The sequence below is a fragment of the Colius striatus genome, chromosome 6 (assembly GCF_028858725.1).
Source record: "Colius striatus isolate bColStr4 chromosome 6, bColStr4.1.hap1, whole genome shotgun sequence".
NCBI classification, from domain to species: domain Eukaryota; kingdom Metazoa; phylum Chordata; class Aves; order Coliiformes; family Coliidae; genus Colius; species Colius striatus.
The window spans coordinates 10,901,603-10,917,249 of NC_084764.1; the positions used below are offsets into that span (position 1 = coordinate 10,901,603).

General features: G+C 39.4%; 1 protein-coding gene across 1 annotated transcript in view; it reads right to left on the reverse strand.

The window, feature by feature from the left end:
• Nucleotides 1-1,142: 1,142 nt before the first annotated feature.
• Nucleotides 1,143-15,647, reverse strand: part of PDHX (pyruvate dehydrogenase complex component X) — a 31,913-nt gene continuing 17,408 nt past the window's right edge. Inside the window, exons 6-11 of the mRNA XM_061997518.1 lie at nucleotides 12,617-12,800; nucleotides 10,976-11,123; nucleotides 9,698-9,756; nucleotides 6,959-7,117; nucleotides 5,129-5,193; nucleotides 1,143-2,799 (exon numbers count right to left, since the gene is read on the reverse strand). Of these exons, the coding sequence (XP_061853502.1) occupies nucleotides 2,535-2,799; nucleotides 5,129-5,193; nucleotides 6,959-7,117; nucleotides 9,698-9,756; nucleotides 10,976-11,123; nucleotides 12,617-12,800 (880 nt within the window). The 3' untranslated portion in view covers nucleotides 1,143-2,534. The remainder of the gene's footprint in view (nucleotides 2,800-5,128; nucleotides 5,194-6,958; nucleotides 7,118-9,697; nucleotides 9,757-10,975; nucleotides 11,124-12,616; nucleotides 12,801-15,647) is intronic.

The window sequence follows — 15,647 nt, forward strand, 5'->3', positions numbered from 1 at the left end:
CTGGGAGATACTGTCAAAAGCCTTGCTGACGTCAAGGCTGACAACATCTACTGTTCTCCCCTCATCTAGATAGACAGTTATGCCCTCATAAAGGCTATCAGGTTGGCCAAACAAGATTTCCCCTTGATGAATTCATGTTGACTCCCCTGATAACTTCCTTTTCCTTCATATGTTTAGTGATAACATTCAGGATGAGTTGTTCTGTCACCCTTCTAGCAATGGAGGTGAGGCTGACTGGCCTGTACTTTTCCTGGGTTGTCCTTCCTGCCCTTTTTGAAGACTGGAGTGACACTGGCCTTTCTCCAGTTCTCAGGCACCTCACCTGTCCTCCATGAATGTTTAAAAATGATGGAGAGTGGCTTAGCAATCATATCAGCCAGCTCCCTCAGCATTCTTGGATGCATCCCATCATGTTCCACTTACTTATGAGTATTAAGTCTTTAACCTCTTCTTCATCCATCAAGTCCTCTATTGTCCATATCATCCCACTATCCGTGCTGGACTGGGCATCCAAAGGCCAGCCTTGGCCATAAAGACTGAAGGAAAGAAGATATTCAGTAGTTTGGCCTTCTCTGGATCCTCTGTCACCAGGGTACTCTCTGTGTTTAGTAACAGGGCCAGAAATTCTCCCAAATCTTCCTTTTGCTGTTGATGTATGTGAAAAAGCCCTTCTTGTTTTCCTTTACTTCCCCAGCCAGGTTTCATTCTAAAGGGACATTAGCCTTCCTGGTGGCACCCCTGCATGCTCTGGCAATGTTCCTATACAGGCCCTTTCTCCACCTCTCATAGATGTTTGCTTTCTCCCTTAGTTGTCCTAGCACATCTTTATTCATCTATGGAAGCCTCCAGATTCCTTTTCCTTTCACACCGGAATCTCTACAAAATTAAGAGATTATAGGCAGTTTCTCATCACAATACTGATGGCACAACTAACTTGGAGTTTCAGTTAATCATTCTATGATTAACTACTATACATCACAGAGCACCTGAAAAAAAGGATTTTTTTTGGTATTTTGTGGTAGGGGCAACTACTAAATTTTTTAAATGTAATTGTCTCCAAATTAAGTCAAAGAAAACCTATTATTTTTTTTACTACACAAAATGTTGGTTCCATCAAAAACTAAAAATCAACAACACTGAGATTCCATCTTTACAGAGAATGCATTTATTCAGACAAGCTTATTGTCCCCTCTACCCTTCCTGCAAGGCATTAGGTTAGGCAGTTATTGTAAAGTTATGAAAAAAATAGATGCACTTAAAGTTTAAATGTGTTTCAATCGGTTCTAATTATACGGACGAAGTGGTGCATTTCATTAAATTACTTAATAAGAAATTATTTTTTTATCTATGAACTAATTGAATCTTTTTCAGAATTTCTTGTCATTTCCTTTCCCCATTCATCTCCAGTCATCTTATTTTCTTCAATGTAGCTTATAGTAAAAACAACAGTTAAATCTGAGATATGAATGAAATTAGAATAACCTTTTTTGATTTGTAATGTCTTTGCCTTTATGTAGGAAGTCATTGACATATCTCTCAAAATCTTATAAACCTTATCTGAGTCTAATTTGGATGGCACAGTATGCCAGAAAAATCTATGAAAACTGAAAAACTTTCTACTGCCAGTCATCTAATTTAGTTCCTTGGTTATCCCAGTGTTGACTAGGACTCATAGCAGCACTCTGGTCAGTTACAATTCCTGCTTGCTTTCTTTAAAAGCTAGATATTTGCCCTTAAATAAAGCATCCCGTCTCAGCACAGGAAAGACTCCAGTTGTAGTTCCTGCATCCAGCTCTAAAGTCCTCAGTACAAGGCAGACACAGACCTGTCAGAGCAGGGACTGGAGCACCTCTGCTATGAGGAAAGGCTCCAGGGAGACCCTATTGCAGCCTTTCGGCACCTAAAGGAGGCTGACAAGACAGATGGAGACAGACTTTTTGACACAGGATGAGGCGCAATGACTCTAAACTAAAAGAGAGTAGATTCAGACTTCTTTATATAAGAAGAAATTTTTTTGCCATGACAGTGGTGAGACACTGGAAGAGGTGTGTCCAGAGAGATGGCAGATATCGCATCTCTGTAAACATTCAAGGTCAGGTTGAATGGGGCTCTGAGCAAGCTGATCTGGCTGAGCATGTCCCTGCCTATTGCAAGGGGGTGAGAGGCTGGACTTGGAAAACTTTAAAGTTCCCTTTTAGCCCAAACTATGAAATTTAAAAGGGATTGTATAAGTTTTCCTGATTTTCCTTTACAGAGAAGATTGACTTTCCTACACAAGTGTTATGTGCCATTAGTATTGGGTGTTTAAAGAAACATAGTACATTAAAGTCTTTTAGCTTTACAGTATAAAAGCTGGTTATTGCAAAAAGACTAGAAGCATGAAAATTAATAGTTTTTCACATGAATTCAATAAATTAAATATTTTAACTGTCCATTTCACAGTAACTATTAACTCTCCTATTCAGAAGAACAGCCTCAAGAAGAGAACAACTATCTATGCTGTCAGAACAAGAAGCAGTCTTCACCTTGTGTGTTTAACACAAGGCAAGTCGCATTGGATTCTCTATATTGGCTTTCAATGTTTCCAGAAACTTTGATGCCAGTTCATCGTCTACCACCCGACCATCACTTGAAAGAGTCACTGTCATGAGCTGATGCTGTTTAAGTTTCTCATTTCCTTCTTCATCTTCCACAATCTTGAGCTCCGGTCTTGCTCGGCCCACAGCTAGGATGCAGGCCTGCGGGGGGTTTATGACTGCCGTGAAATCATTGATACCAAACATGCCCAGATTGGAGATACTAAATGGAAGAGAAGAGAGATATCAGTAATGTCAGAAATTATATATCCTCTAGAAGAAACAACCTATATTCAATAACTATCATGACCCAATTTGCTTCAAGGAAAAACAACCTGTGCTCCAGATCTCCCTACCAACCATCCCAAGGCCCTGATGCTTCTTTTGATTGGCTTTGGATTACGTGTTGTGGCTTCATTGCCACCTGCATGGAAGAGCAGTAACAGCTAACAGTCTGAGGGCCGTGCTAAGACACATGTCTCAAGGATGTCCTTAACTCAGGTCCCAGGGAGGCTGCAGCCTTCCCTGAGAGGAAGCTCTGGCTGGCACATTGCACTTCTGTTCCCCTCAGGAGGAAGTCACCTACAGCTATAACCCATCCTTTCTTCCTCACGGAAGTGGTTGTGATACAGGGTTAGGCCTTTCTGACCTTGGCAATACCTCCAGTGTAGACAGTCATCCACTGACTGATCTTCCATTTCCAGAGCCTCATATCTGGAGGGCAAGGAGGGATTCACCTACCACCTCGAGCAGACTTGCCTCCATTCACCTCTTTCCTTTGAGCTACTGCCTTCAGTCTGGCAAGGGGAGAATACAGGACACCCTTGATCTTTTTGTTTATTGGTGGCTGTCCTGTTTCTGTGTCAGGGAGGGCAGAGCATGGCTCGACCAGCCTGTCTCTTTCTTAGACTCCCCGATGCTCCATAACCTTCCTACTTCTTGTGGCAGCTCTGCCCCTGGGTCACACTTGCCACAGCTGCTCCCACCACTGCCATCCATTCCCAGTGAAATACAGAGTTCTTCACCCTTGGGCCATTTGTGTTGAAGACATAGAAGCCTCCATTGCTGCATTTCCATACTTTCTTGAAAGGCTTAGATTTTTTTTTACCACCTCCAGCATGAGGGCCACATACTCCAGATAGTTGCAATCCAGGCCTATTAACATACATTACAGCAACATTTCTGCAGAAGTTACTCTCGTCACAAATCACTTACTCTAGAAGATACGACTAACAAAAGTACTCATAATTAGCTTTCAAAAAATTGACAGTGAGCTAAGCTAAAGCTGATGCAACAAAACACATTGCTTAACAATACTGTGTCATAAAATACGGTACATCATAAGTTTCAGGAACTTGGGGAATGTAAAAAGGCAGCTAAGATATTAATTGTGCAACACTGTCACTAGATTTATGCCAGTGTTTTACACATGCCATTTATTCCTCAGTCAATGGCTCCTTTTGCTGACTACATTTTCTATAGAAGTATTTACTAAATACACGCTACTATTTAAAAATCGTCTACTCCATTCTTAACATTTCAGTTAAAAGTAAACTTTTAAGAGTTAATATCTTTAACTTTGCTGTAAGGTTTTTTTGCCCATCTAGAGACATTCCTGTAATGAACTGCAGATAAACTACACACCGATGTCTGTGATACCCCTGCCAAACAATTAATTCGTAGAATCATAGAATTATAGAATGGTAGGGGTTGGAAGGGACCTTTAGAGATCAGCTAGTCCAATCCCCCTACAGAAGCAGGTTCACCTAGATCAGGTCACACAAGAACATGTCCAGGTGGGTCTTGAAGACCTCCAAGGAAGGAGCCTCCACAACCCCTCTGGGCAGCCTGTGCCAGGGCTCGCTCATCCTCACAGTGAAACAGGTTTTTTTATATTTAAGTGGAACTTTTTGTTTTCCAGCTTCATCCCATTGCCCCTTGTCCTGTTGCTAGCTACTATAGAAAAAAGTGATGTCCCAACCTCCTGACACCCACCTTTTAGATATTTATAAATGTTAATAGGATCTCCCCTCAATCTCCTCTTCTCCAGACTAAACAGCCCCAGTTACCACAGCCTTTCCTCGTAAGAAAGATGTTCCAGTCCCCTGATCATCTTGGTGGCCCTGTGCTAAACTCTCTCCAGGAGTTCCCTGTCCCTCTTGAGCTGAGGAGCCCAGAACTGGACACAGGACTCCAGATGAGACCTCACCAGGGCAGAGGAGAGGGGCAGAACCACCTCCCTTGACCTGCTGGCCACACTCTTCTTGATGCATCCCAGGATGCCATTGGCCTTCTTGGCCACGAGGGCACATTGCTGGCTCATGTTTAGCTTATTATCAATCAGGACTCCCAGGTCTCTCTGCAGAGCTGCTCTTCAGCAGTTCGACCCCCAGCCTGTACTGGTGCATGGGGTTGTTCCTTCCCAGATGCGGGATTCTGCACTTGTCCTTGTTGAACCTCATGAGGTTCCTCTCTGCTCAACTCTCGAGCCAGTCAAGATCCCGCTGAATGGCGTTTCTGACACTGCATGTAATGCTGCTAGAGAGTTTTACCTAAAAGATCCTCCCTGGTACTCTTCTGGTAACAGTTTTCCATCTCTTGCTTTCTTTGCTAGAGCCTAAGAAAAATGGAAGAAGAGAAAGAAGAGAGAGGAAAGAAATTAAAATACTGTAATAAACTATTTCTACTTCAGTATGACATTGGAATTACCCTTAAGCCATTAAAAAGTCATCTGCTTTTAGATTTAGGGAAGCACCTCAGCTACATTGTAGTTGTAGGTGCAATGATTTGGCAAGGACACAAAACTTAATTTTCCCAACAATACTGGCTGAACAATAAAAGTAGTTCTCTCACCTTACAAACCTTGCTCCAGTTTTCACAATGGAACCACCATTTTCCCTGGTGTTTCCGGAAGATAAAGATACCTAACAAAATTCTGATGAGACAAAGTCACAGTATTTTTCTTAACATATCTGTTTAAATAAACTGTCATGTACCACTTCAGAACTTTCTAGCAGATGGAGAGAATGTTTTTTTTCCAGCTACCCACTGGAAAAGGTGGTGTCTGGAAATGTGTCAGATGACTCCTACATTAGTGGCAACCTTTCAATATCAGGGTCTCTTTGACAGCAGAGAGTGAAGTGGGAATATCTGCAGGACAGATGATTGATCCTGACCTGTCTTACTCATACAGAACACATTTAGTGGTTTTGTCTAGTATCATTTATTCAGTAGGTGGACAAGCACATCGAAAAATGACACACTGTGACAATTGTAGCATTATGACATTTTAAGACAAAAATAACAGTTTCCAAAAGCACAGTCACAGAAATGGATTCAGATCTGTCTGGGAAGATTGATAAAGTAAATAAAACCCCAAAAAACCTATTTCGTCACAACATAAAAGAAGTGATATATGACATTTGTGAAACTTCCTTGGAGAAGATTATTCCAGAAACGGCTTCTGTTTTCTAGAGATTTTTTAATTCCTTTTTAGAAATTCTACCACTGATTTCCAAGGACTTTTACCATGTTCTTTCTCGGAACTGACTTTATTTTTAATTTCTAGATTGTTTTTGTGTCCTGCTTTTCAGCAATTTACTACATGCTGTCCTACATGTAGGATATCCTGTCAAGCACTCAATCTACCAAGAGGTAATTTCTAGGAAATCTCATTCCTGACCTTAAGGACCAGAGTCATTAAGTGGAAACTATGACTGAATTGACATTTTTTGTTTGCATGTGGGTTGGAGGTAGAGTCTTCACAAGATAAACTTCCGCACAGATAGGTTGGTTAGTAGTTACAGTTGTGATGTAGATTAATCCCTTTTCATGTTGTAATATAACTCTGTTGGGCATGGTTAACAACTATCTTCCCTGTATACATTTCTAAATATCTTTCAGGCATTGTCAACAGAATTGCATATTGCAAAAAACACACACAGACGTAAGTGACACAATATAACTCCACAGAGAGTAACACAAGAAGCTATAAGCCAATTTCTGGGAAAAGGGAAAAAAGACCCTTCCAAACAAAGTAAAACTCAAACCCAAACACCAAAAATACTAAAGAAATCATTTTGTTTTCTCATAACTATATAGAAATGTAATTATATTAAATTGCAGAAGTCTGTAGAGGTTTATTTTTCAAACAGTCTAGCCATCACTCAACTAAATAACATGATGTTAAGTTACTACTAATTAAATTGAACAGAGTTGCAAAATTAATAATAATTTTTAAGTCCAAGGAATGCTGAAACTGCTTTAGATCCATTTATCACCTTTGTTATTACTGATGTGTATCTGGGTCATGCTAAATTTCCTGCTACAAAGACCTGATACAGCTGCTATATTCCTCAGCCTATCATGCATGTAAGACCTACCTTGGCAGAGGCAGCAATTTCCGTTATTCCCTTGGCAGCAACATCTTTTATGATTGGTGTAATGAGACCTCGGTCTGTTGCCACAGCAATAGAAATGTCAATGGACTGCAGCTGCCTGCAGACTTCTCCATCCCAGGCTGCATTCACATCTGGCATTTGCTAGAAAAGAGAGAGTAAAAAATGACAGCTGCTAAAAGAACAACAGTGCAATCATGAAAAAGGAAAAATTCTTTCAGACATATAGCTACATGCAGGCATTCACCAAACTAATTAGTGTATCACAGACTGCTGTCTGTAAATGAAGGTAAAAGAACAGGTCACATCTGTCATCAGGACTGCTACAGGCATGACAAAAAGAAATAAGGAAATAATCACTGTGAAGGTCTGAGAATAGATGTACATGATTAATGTGCATTTATTTATTTAAATTTACTGTCAAAAAGCATGAGTATACGCTCCAGGAAGTTAAAATGGCAGGACAGCCAGAAAGGTTTTTTTGGTGCTGGTGGAAAAAAAATAAATTAAGAAAGCCTACAAATTCCTTGGGGAGCCACTGGTACTGCCTTACTTACACCCAGCATGCCAAGCTACAAAGCAGTGTCACTCTCCTCAGAAATCAATCACAAGACGTTGACATAAAGAGCATGGATATAGAAAGGTGGTGTTTTCCACCCATGTGCTGTTTTCCACTCATGACTCTCATCAGAAGCAGCTAACAACAGAACAGAGCACACGTAACCTCATGGTTATTCTGAGGAGATTCTCCTAAAATGCATCAGATTTTTTTTTCCCTTGTGTGAGGACTCAATTAAAACTGAGATAATGTTTACTAATAATTTCAATACAGTTTTTGAGTTTACCAAATAAAGCTGAAACAGCTCAGAGAGAAAAACATACCCAACATGAAGTCCCAGGTTACAGACACTGTTAAGGTACTTTTGACAAATCTAATATTAGTATTTAGTGACCTCAATGAAATTAGGAATTATGAAGTTGACTTCAGATTGGAGAAGATATTTCAGAAAAATACTATCTCTATCTAAACTAACTTCACTCCTAGAAGAAGTGGTGTAATGTTCTCTAAGTTCCTATTCTTCAACAGCAGAATGGATATTAAAAAAATATTTTAAAATAATCTAAAAATTTCAACCAAAACCATTCCATAGCTCAGTAAAACCACCACAGTTTTTCATTTTCACAAGTTTGGAAATAAGGTTAATTTAACATTATGTTTTGCAAGAGATTATGTGAGACACTTTGGACTAAAAGGAGACAGTTCCAAAGTGTGGGAATTCTCCTGAAGAAGAATCTCTGACTCCTTTCAGTTTCAAAAAATTAAGTGGCACCAGGAGTGTTTTCCAAGCAGAGCAATCAACACACACTGGAAGTACTGTGTCCAATTCTGGGCTCCTCAGCTCAAGAGGGACAGAGAACTGCTGGAGAGACTCCAGCACAGAGCCACCAAGATGATCAGGGGACTGGAACATCTTTCACACGAGGAAAGGCTGCGGGAACTTGGACTGTTTAGTCTAGAAAAAGGAGACTGACGGTAATCTTATTAATATTCACAATATTAATCAGTGGGTGTCAGGAGCTTGGGACATCCCTTTTTTCTATAGTAGATTAGTAACAGGACAAGGAGTAATGGGATGAAGCTGGAACACAAAAAGTTCCACTTAATTATAAGAAAAATCTATTTCACTGTGAGGGTGAGGGAGCCCTGGCACAGGCTGCCCAGAGGGGTTGTGGAGGCTCCTTCCTTGAAGGTCTTCAAGACCCGCCTGGACATGTTCCTATGCGACCTGATCTAGGCTGACCTGCTTCTGCAGGGGGATTAGACTAGATGATCTCTAAAGGTCCATTCCAACTCCTACCATTCTATGATTCTATGAAGGCAATGTATCCAGTTCTACTCAGAGAATATGATTTTATGGTGACTGTAAAGTCTCTGTAGTTTGGTAAGGAATAAGCAGACTCTAATCATATTTAAGACCTTAATTTCAGGGTGTATTGCAGTTATTGGACTTTTACATTGACAAAAGGAACAATGAGAATTCTTAGCAATAAACAAAGATTAGTTGCTTGAAAATGTTAAATTCAGAGCAGAGACTAGTGATTATGCCATGAGAACACACATGAGATTATACACAAGACTGGTATAAGACTTGGACAAATATTTGTTTTTAACTGCAGGAGAAAATAAAATGCAACAGCAAAGAATAGAAGACTTATCTTGTCCATTGCTGACAAAGCATCTACCATTATCTGCAGATGATGACTGTAGTAAGTACAAGCTAGAACATAAGAGGTTTCAAAGAAACATAAGGAAAAGCTTCTTCACTGTGAGAGTGGCAGAGCACTGGAACAGGCTGCCCAGATGGGCTGTGGAGTCTCCTTCTCTGAAGACATTCAAAATACACCTGGATGAGTTCCTGTGTGACCTACTCTAGGTGGTCCTGCTCTAGCAGGGAGGGTTGGACTAAATGATCTTTTGAGGTCCCTTCCAACCCTTAAGATTCTATGATGCACAAAGAAGTTCATATTTTTACACTCCACAGCATAGATAGTGTAGAGAATTTTACCTGAACAGTTTTAAAAAAACCCCTGTTAATAAGTGATGAAAAACTTACCACTTTGCTATGATTGCACTTATATCTCCACACAGGTTCACGAAATACTTCTCATCTCCTTGCCAGTTTACTATAAAACATATTCTTTTAAAGTCAATTATTCACTTACCTTCAGAGTAACTGCAGTTGCCTTGATAATAAAATCATTTACTGATACTTTAATGTCATCTGCAAAAAGAAAAAAGGCAACAATGACTGCTTGTGAGACTTATCAGCATTTGCTCGATGACGAGATTTCAGTGATAGATCAGATTCACATTGAAACACTGCCACCAAGCAACTCATCTTCAAACTACAATCATAAAAGCATGAAAACTTTTGTCTCCCTTAGGACAAATGAAGCATCATCAAGAAAAAGTCTCCTGTGCAGAGACACTCTACCTAGCTGTTACTAGAAGGTCAAAAAAAGCTGCCAACTTGAGTATTACTGGCTCATTCTTAAAAGTAGCAGCCCATATGTGTTTGATGCTTTACATTTTTACTATCTGTGTAGAAATCTGTTGTAAGACCTAAACATACAATACTGGATAGTGCTACTCTTTATGTTGGTGATGCATTAACTGGAATAATTGCAGAGATGAGCTTCTACTCAGCTGTAAAACCAGAAGGATGTTATTCTCCAGTGACCCCGGAGGCCAAATAACACAAGAATTAGCAAGGTGAAGGCTAATATGAGAGTGACAAAGCTGTTACCTTAAAAGCAAAAAAAAGGCAGCAATAGTCAGAAGCAGGTAACCTTAAGCAGACTGTATTTGTTCAATGTGAGCCTATGAAACATTGTGTAACTCTTAATACATTTGCTTCCTTTCCCCAATAGCTCAGTAGAGAGGGATAGAAACAATGGCTATATTTGCTCTGCATTATTTTTTTTCAAGTTTTAAGAGACCAAATGTACTAAGTAAAATCAGAACTGGCAGCAAAAATAAAGACTACAGATACAATGCAGAAGATGCCACAGTTGCTACAAGATTATCCTGAAGATGTGTGATATTTACACAATATTAAACTTAACCTTCTCACAAATAAAGCAACATTGCTATCACCATTATTGGTGTCAGCTCAATCAAGAAGCCAAAATACTATGTTTTAGAGCCTGTTTTATGGCAAGTAACACACATACCTTTAGAAAGGCTTTTGTAAAAGGAAAATTATTTATAGACGATTATCTTGAGTGAAATCTTAAGTGATCATCTATTTGGAGGAATGAAACAAGTACCTGCTTACCACAAAACTAACCTGCAAGTTACCTTAGTTAGCAATCTATGTCTAAGGGAATGAGAACTCTAATGGAACACAATGAAATTTGCAAGCACTGTGTTGTACAAGTGCAGTGACAGACATTCATGTCACAAAAAACTGGTTATATTAAATCAGTTCAATCACTAACCTTTGGCCAGTTCATCTCTTAATTTCAAAATAGCATCAATGTCACAGTCAGCAGCAGCATATGCATGAGGTATAGTAGTTTTAGACTCTGTTAGTCTCTTAGCAATAACTCTTCGGATGTTGCTGGCTGGAATTTCTGTGAATGTGCCCTGGAAGAAATCACATGCTGCATATTAAAGAGAGCAAACATGCTTTCCCTCTGCAGAAACAGGACTCCAGCACTGATGCATTATTGTCAGTGACTCCTGTTCACTTCAAACATTCCCTTCAAATACCAAAAGGACACACTTTCCTACTATTAGAATTAATATAATTAATACCACTGAGTGTTCTAGTGTATTCCACTTAACCTGTATCAACACAAGGGGTTTCAGTTTCACTTTACAGTACAGAATTAATCCCACTATTCTAGTAGACTGCTTAAAAAAAACATATACCAATACTCAGGTCAGAATATATGAACACCATCCAATTTACCAGACCTGGCACGTTGCTCACAATATGCTTTGTTCCACTGAAATTACAATAGAGTATTTTTTCAGTAAACTACTGCTTTTTCAGTCCCCTGAGTGGTTCTTTAGGACAGGCTTTACTGTATATCTTTTCTGTAATTCTCTCCCCTTCCAGAAGCATTCAGTAATGTGTCAATGCAGAAGTTTTGCCAACTTCTTTGTAGAAAGAAGTCAACTTTCAATTAATCTCTTGAAAGATCAGTGACTACAGAAAACAAGAAAACAAGTGATATTGTAAAACATTACTTTGTATACCTAATCTATAGCATGCATACTACATACCAAGTAGTACTTGACAAAACAAATCACAATATTTATGTTCTGGTGCAATCATAGAAACATTCTTTGTCTATAATGGAAAAATATCTAAGCTTGAGCTTTCTGTGCTTTGCTTGGTTCTTTGCAGCATTTCCTGAATATTATGAATTGCAGCAACATTGTAAACTTCAGTCAGTAGAGATACTTTGAATTTACTTTTTTCCCACCATTTTTCACAAAAGCTTTTCAACTTATACTAACATGTATTTCAGCACAGGTATTTCTTCTTTAAAAAAATAATATCTGGTATTTCTAACATTTCAAATTCACATAGAAACTGTAGTTAGGTGTCGAAGTTTGGAAAACTACTCTTCAGAGCAACCACTAAGCCCATTCCTTCCTCTCTTCTTGACAACTCGATGGCATTTACATACACTTACATTGCAGGAAAGCACTAAAATGAGGTAAGAGTAAAAATGTATGAGGATACAAGTTAATTCAAGTTTGGAAATACACACAGGCCTACTGATCCTGCAAGGACTGAGGGAAAGGGTCTATTGTTGATTACCAAACTCTTTGTGTTTGGGGACTGCAATGAAACTCCTGCTTCTCTGACTTTCCCTCTCCAAGGCCTGCAATATAAATTTTTTCATGCCTTTAATTTGCAAGGTACACAAAGTAGTATGCAGACTGTAATTTGAAGAGCTCTGCACTTTGAATTACATTACTTTAGAATCACTCAAGCATACTAAAAACTCTACATAACTGGGTGGCATCGTTTCATTCACCTCTCCTGTTCTGGAAGTCTCATGCTCAAGTAGTCATGGAAATGTTTAGCTGTAGCAATGTTGAGGACTTAACAGAAGTGTTACCAGTGCAGCAGGTTGTCCTGGTGTAGAAACTGGTGGAACCGCTGGCCTTGGATAAGCAGAAGTCACAGATGTTGCTTGCGCAGCAGAAGGCACTGCGGTAGGCTGGGGAGCAACTGGGGAAACCATGGGTTTCAGTTCACCGAGTTTTCCCTTCTGCTTCTCTTGTAGAAGTTTGAGAGCATCCCTGGTGATTAAACACAGTGAAATACTGACAATAAAGAAACCACTTTGAAAATTCTCGAAGTATTACTATTCCATCACTGCCATGGATTTAAATCTCTGTTGTGAAACCAAACTTTAAGGAGCTGATTATTATTAACTGATAGGAATTTTGTGTCTCATTTGTGATATCTTTTTTTGTAAATTCTCATTAACTTCTGTGAATAAAAGAGTTTGAATATGCCCTGACAGAAAACATTGTGTTAGAGAAGCATAACTCACTAATTGTGAGTGTACAAGGTAATCCATGAATTAGACTAACAGTTCTTCTAAATAAGGTAACAGAGTACACTTAGGCTATGAAGACTCAAATATAAACTCTTTCATCTGTTATATTTGCAACCATTTGAATTTAATAGAATTAATTAGTGCTTACAGAAAATTGTGTAGTACATTTATTGTTCATTTCTCTTTACCTTCCTGACATAAATATGCACACACAGATGCAGAGAGAATACAAGCCTATGCCTTATCAGCAACTTGAAAGAGAGTAACACACTGAAGAGCCAAAGTAAAAAACTGAGTAACATCTCCCATTCCCAGGTGTGGTAGAACCTCATATTCTCTATAAGTCATCTTACAGGGTCTTCAAACTGATACAGCTACCACCATCAAAGTTCCCTCTTGTAGGCATAGTGTGACAGATACAACTCCCATCTTTAAGCTGTAACACTACATCTACCCTATGTGCATTGTATTTACAAATCAATGTGCTAAAGCTTAGTATCTATGAGGCTAAACAGAAAACACTGCATGTACACCACCACTGCCAAATGCAGGGGAAATAAGCTACAGTAAAAACTCTGCTTTGCAGTTGTAATTGCACCTACATTAGCAACTTGTTAGAAGAGCTGTGTCAGTCACAGATCTCCTCTCTTTATGCTCCAGATCTGATAACATATCTGTATCATATATCCAAGATAAATCTCTATCATTTCATGCAGATATCACAGAAAAATGTTTATATACACAAATTTTTATTGCATAAACTGGCAGAGGCAATTAAAAATAAATGTAAAAATCAGACTATGGCTGACCATACCATGGCTTTGAAACAAGCCATAAATACTAAACAACAAAACTATCTCATTTCCTTAAGACTACTGCTTGAGCGAGAAACAACAGTTTGTATGTTATATATGTTATTAAACTTTCCACAAATAACAAGTAGCACTCCAGAACCAAGAAATTAAAAGCCTGGTATGCTCCATATAATGCCCTTTACCTACTGCTAACTTGCTTCAATATATTTTTAGCTTCAATACATACTTCAGCAAATGATACTAAAAATAAAAAGTCTGAGTTCAGGACAAAAATTTGTCACTATGAAAGTTCTTACTTGTTTTCCCAAATTAACACATTAGCCAAAAATTGTTTTAAAGGTGTTTGGTATTTAACATAAATACTGTATCAAGGAAAAAATTAGATTTCATTGAATGAAAATCATCCCCTAGCATGACAATTTGGGACAAACGAAGTAATTGCATGATATAATGCAACTTTTCTAGTTAATGGATCAGAAACTACACAAGACTTGGTCATCATAGACAGATCATCTGCTCATTATACTCCATAATACAGAAATCTTTTATAGCTTCTAATATATTTTAAAGCCAAGAAAATTTTGCTTTACAATTGCTTCCATGTATTATGCAAACAACAAAAACCCGATTGTCCTACTTATCACAGCCACATCATAGAAACACAGAATCTTAAGGAGAAGGGACCCTGAGAGATCACCGAGCCCAATCCCCTTGCCTAGAGTAGGTCAAACAGGAACTCATTCAGGTGGGTTTTGAACGTCCCTAGAGAAGGAGACTCCACAACTCATCTGCGCAGCCTATTCCAGTGCCCGTCACCCTCACAGTGAAGAAATTCTTCCTTGTATTTCTTTGGAATCTCTTATGTTTCAGCTTATACCCACTGCCTCTTGTCCTGTCATTGGCCATCATTGAGAACAGCCTGGCTCCATCCTCCTGACACCCACTCTTTACATATTTGTAAACATTAATGAGGCCATCCCGGTCTCCTCTTCTCCAAGATGAAGAGCCCCAGCTCCCTCAGCCTTTCATAATAAGGGGATGTTCTATTCCCTTAATCGTCTTGATGGCCCTGTGTTGAACTCTCTCCAGCAGCTCCCTGACTTTCTTGAACTGAAAGGACCAGAACTGGACACAATATTCCAAAAGCGGTCTCAAGAGGGCAGAGTAGAGGGGGAGGAGAACCTCTCTCAACCTACTAACCACAGCTCTTCTAATACACGCCGGGGATGCCATTGGCCTTCTTGGCCATGAGGGCACATTGCTGAGTCATGGTCATCCTGCTGTCCACCAAGACCTCAAGGTTCCTTTCCCCTACACTACTCTCTAAGAGTTCATTCCCCAACCTGTACTGGTACATGAGGTTATTCTTTCCCACATGCAAGACTCTACACTTGTTGAATTCATTAGATTTCTCCCCACTCAACTCTCCAGCCTGTCCAGGTCTCGTTGAATGGCAGTACAGCCATCTGCTGTGTCAGCCACTTCCCCCAGTTTAGTATCATCATAAACTTGCTGACAGTGCCCTCTGTTCCCTCATCAAGGTCATTAATGAATATATGAACAGTACTGGTCCCAGCACTGCCTCCTGAGGGACTCCACTAGGTACAGGCCTCCAACTAGATCCTGCTCCATTGATCGCAACTGTCTGCCTTCTTCCCTTCAACCAGTTAACAATCCACCTCACTACATGATCATCCAGCGCACACTTGCTCAGTTTTCCTGTGAGGATGTTGTGGGAGGTGGTGGCAAATGCTTTATTGAAATCAAGA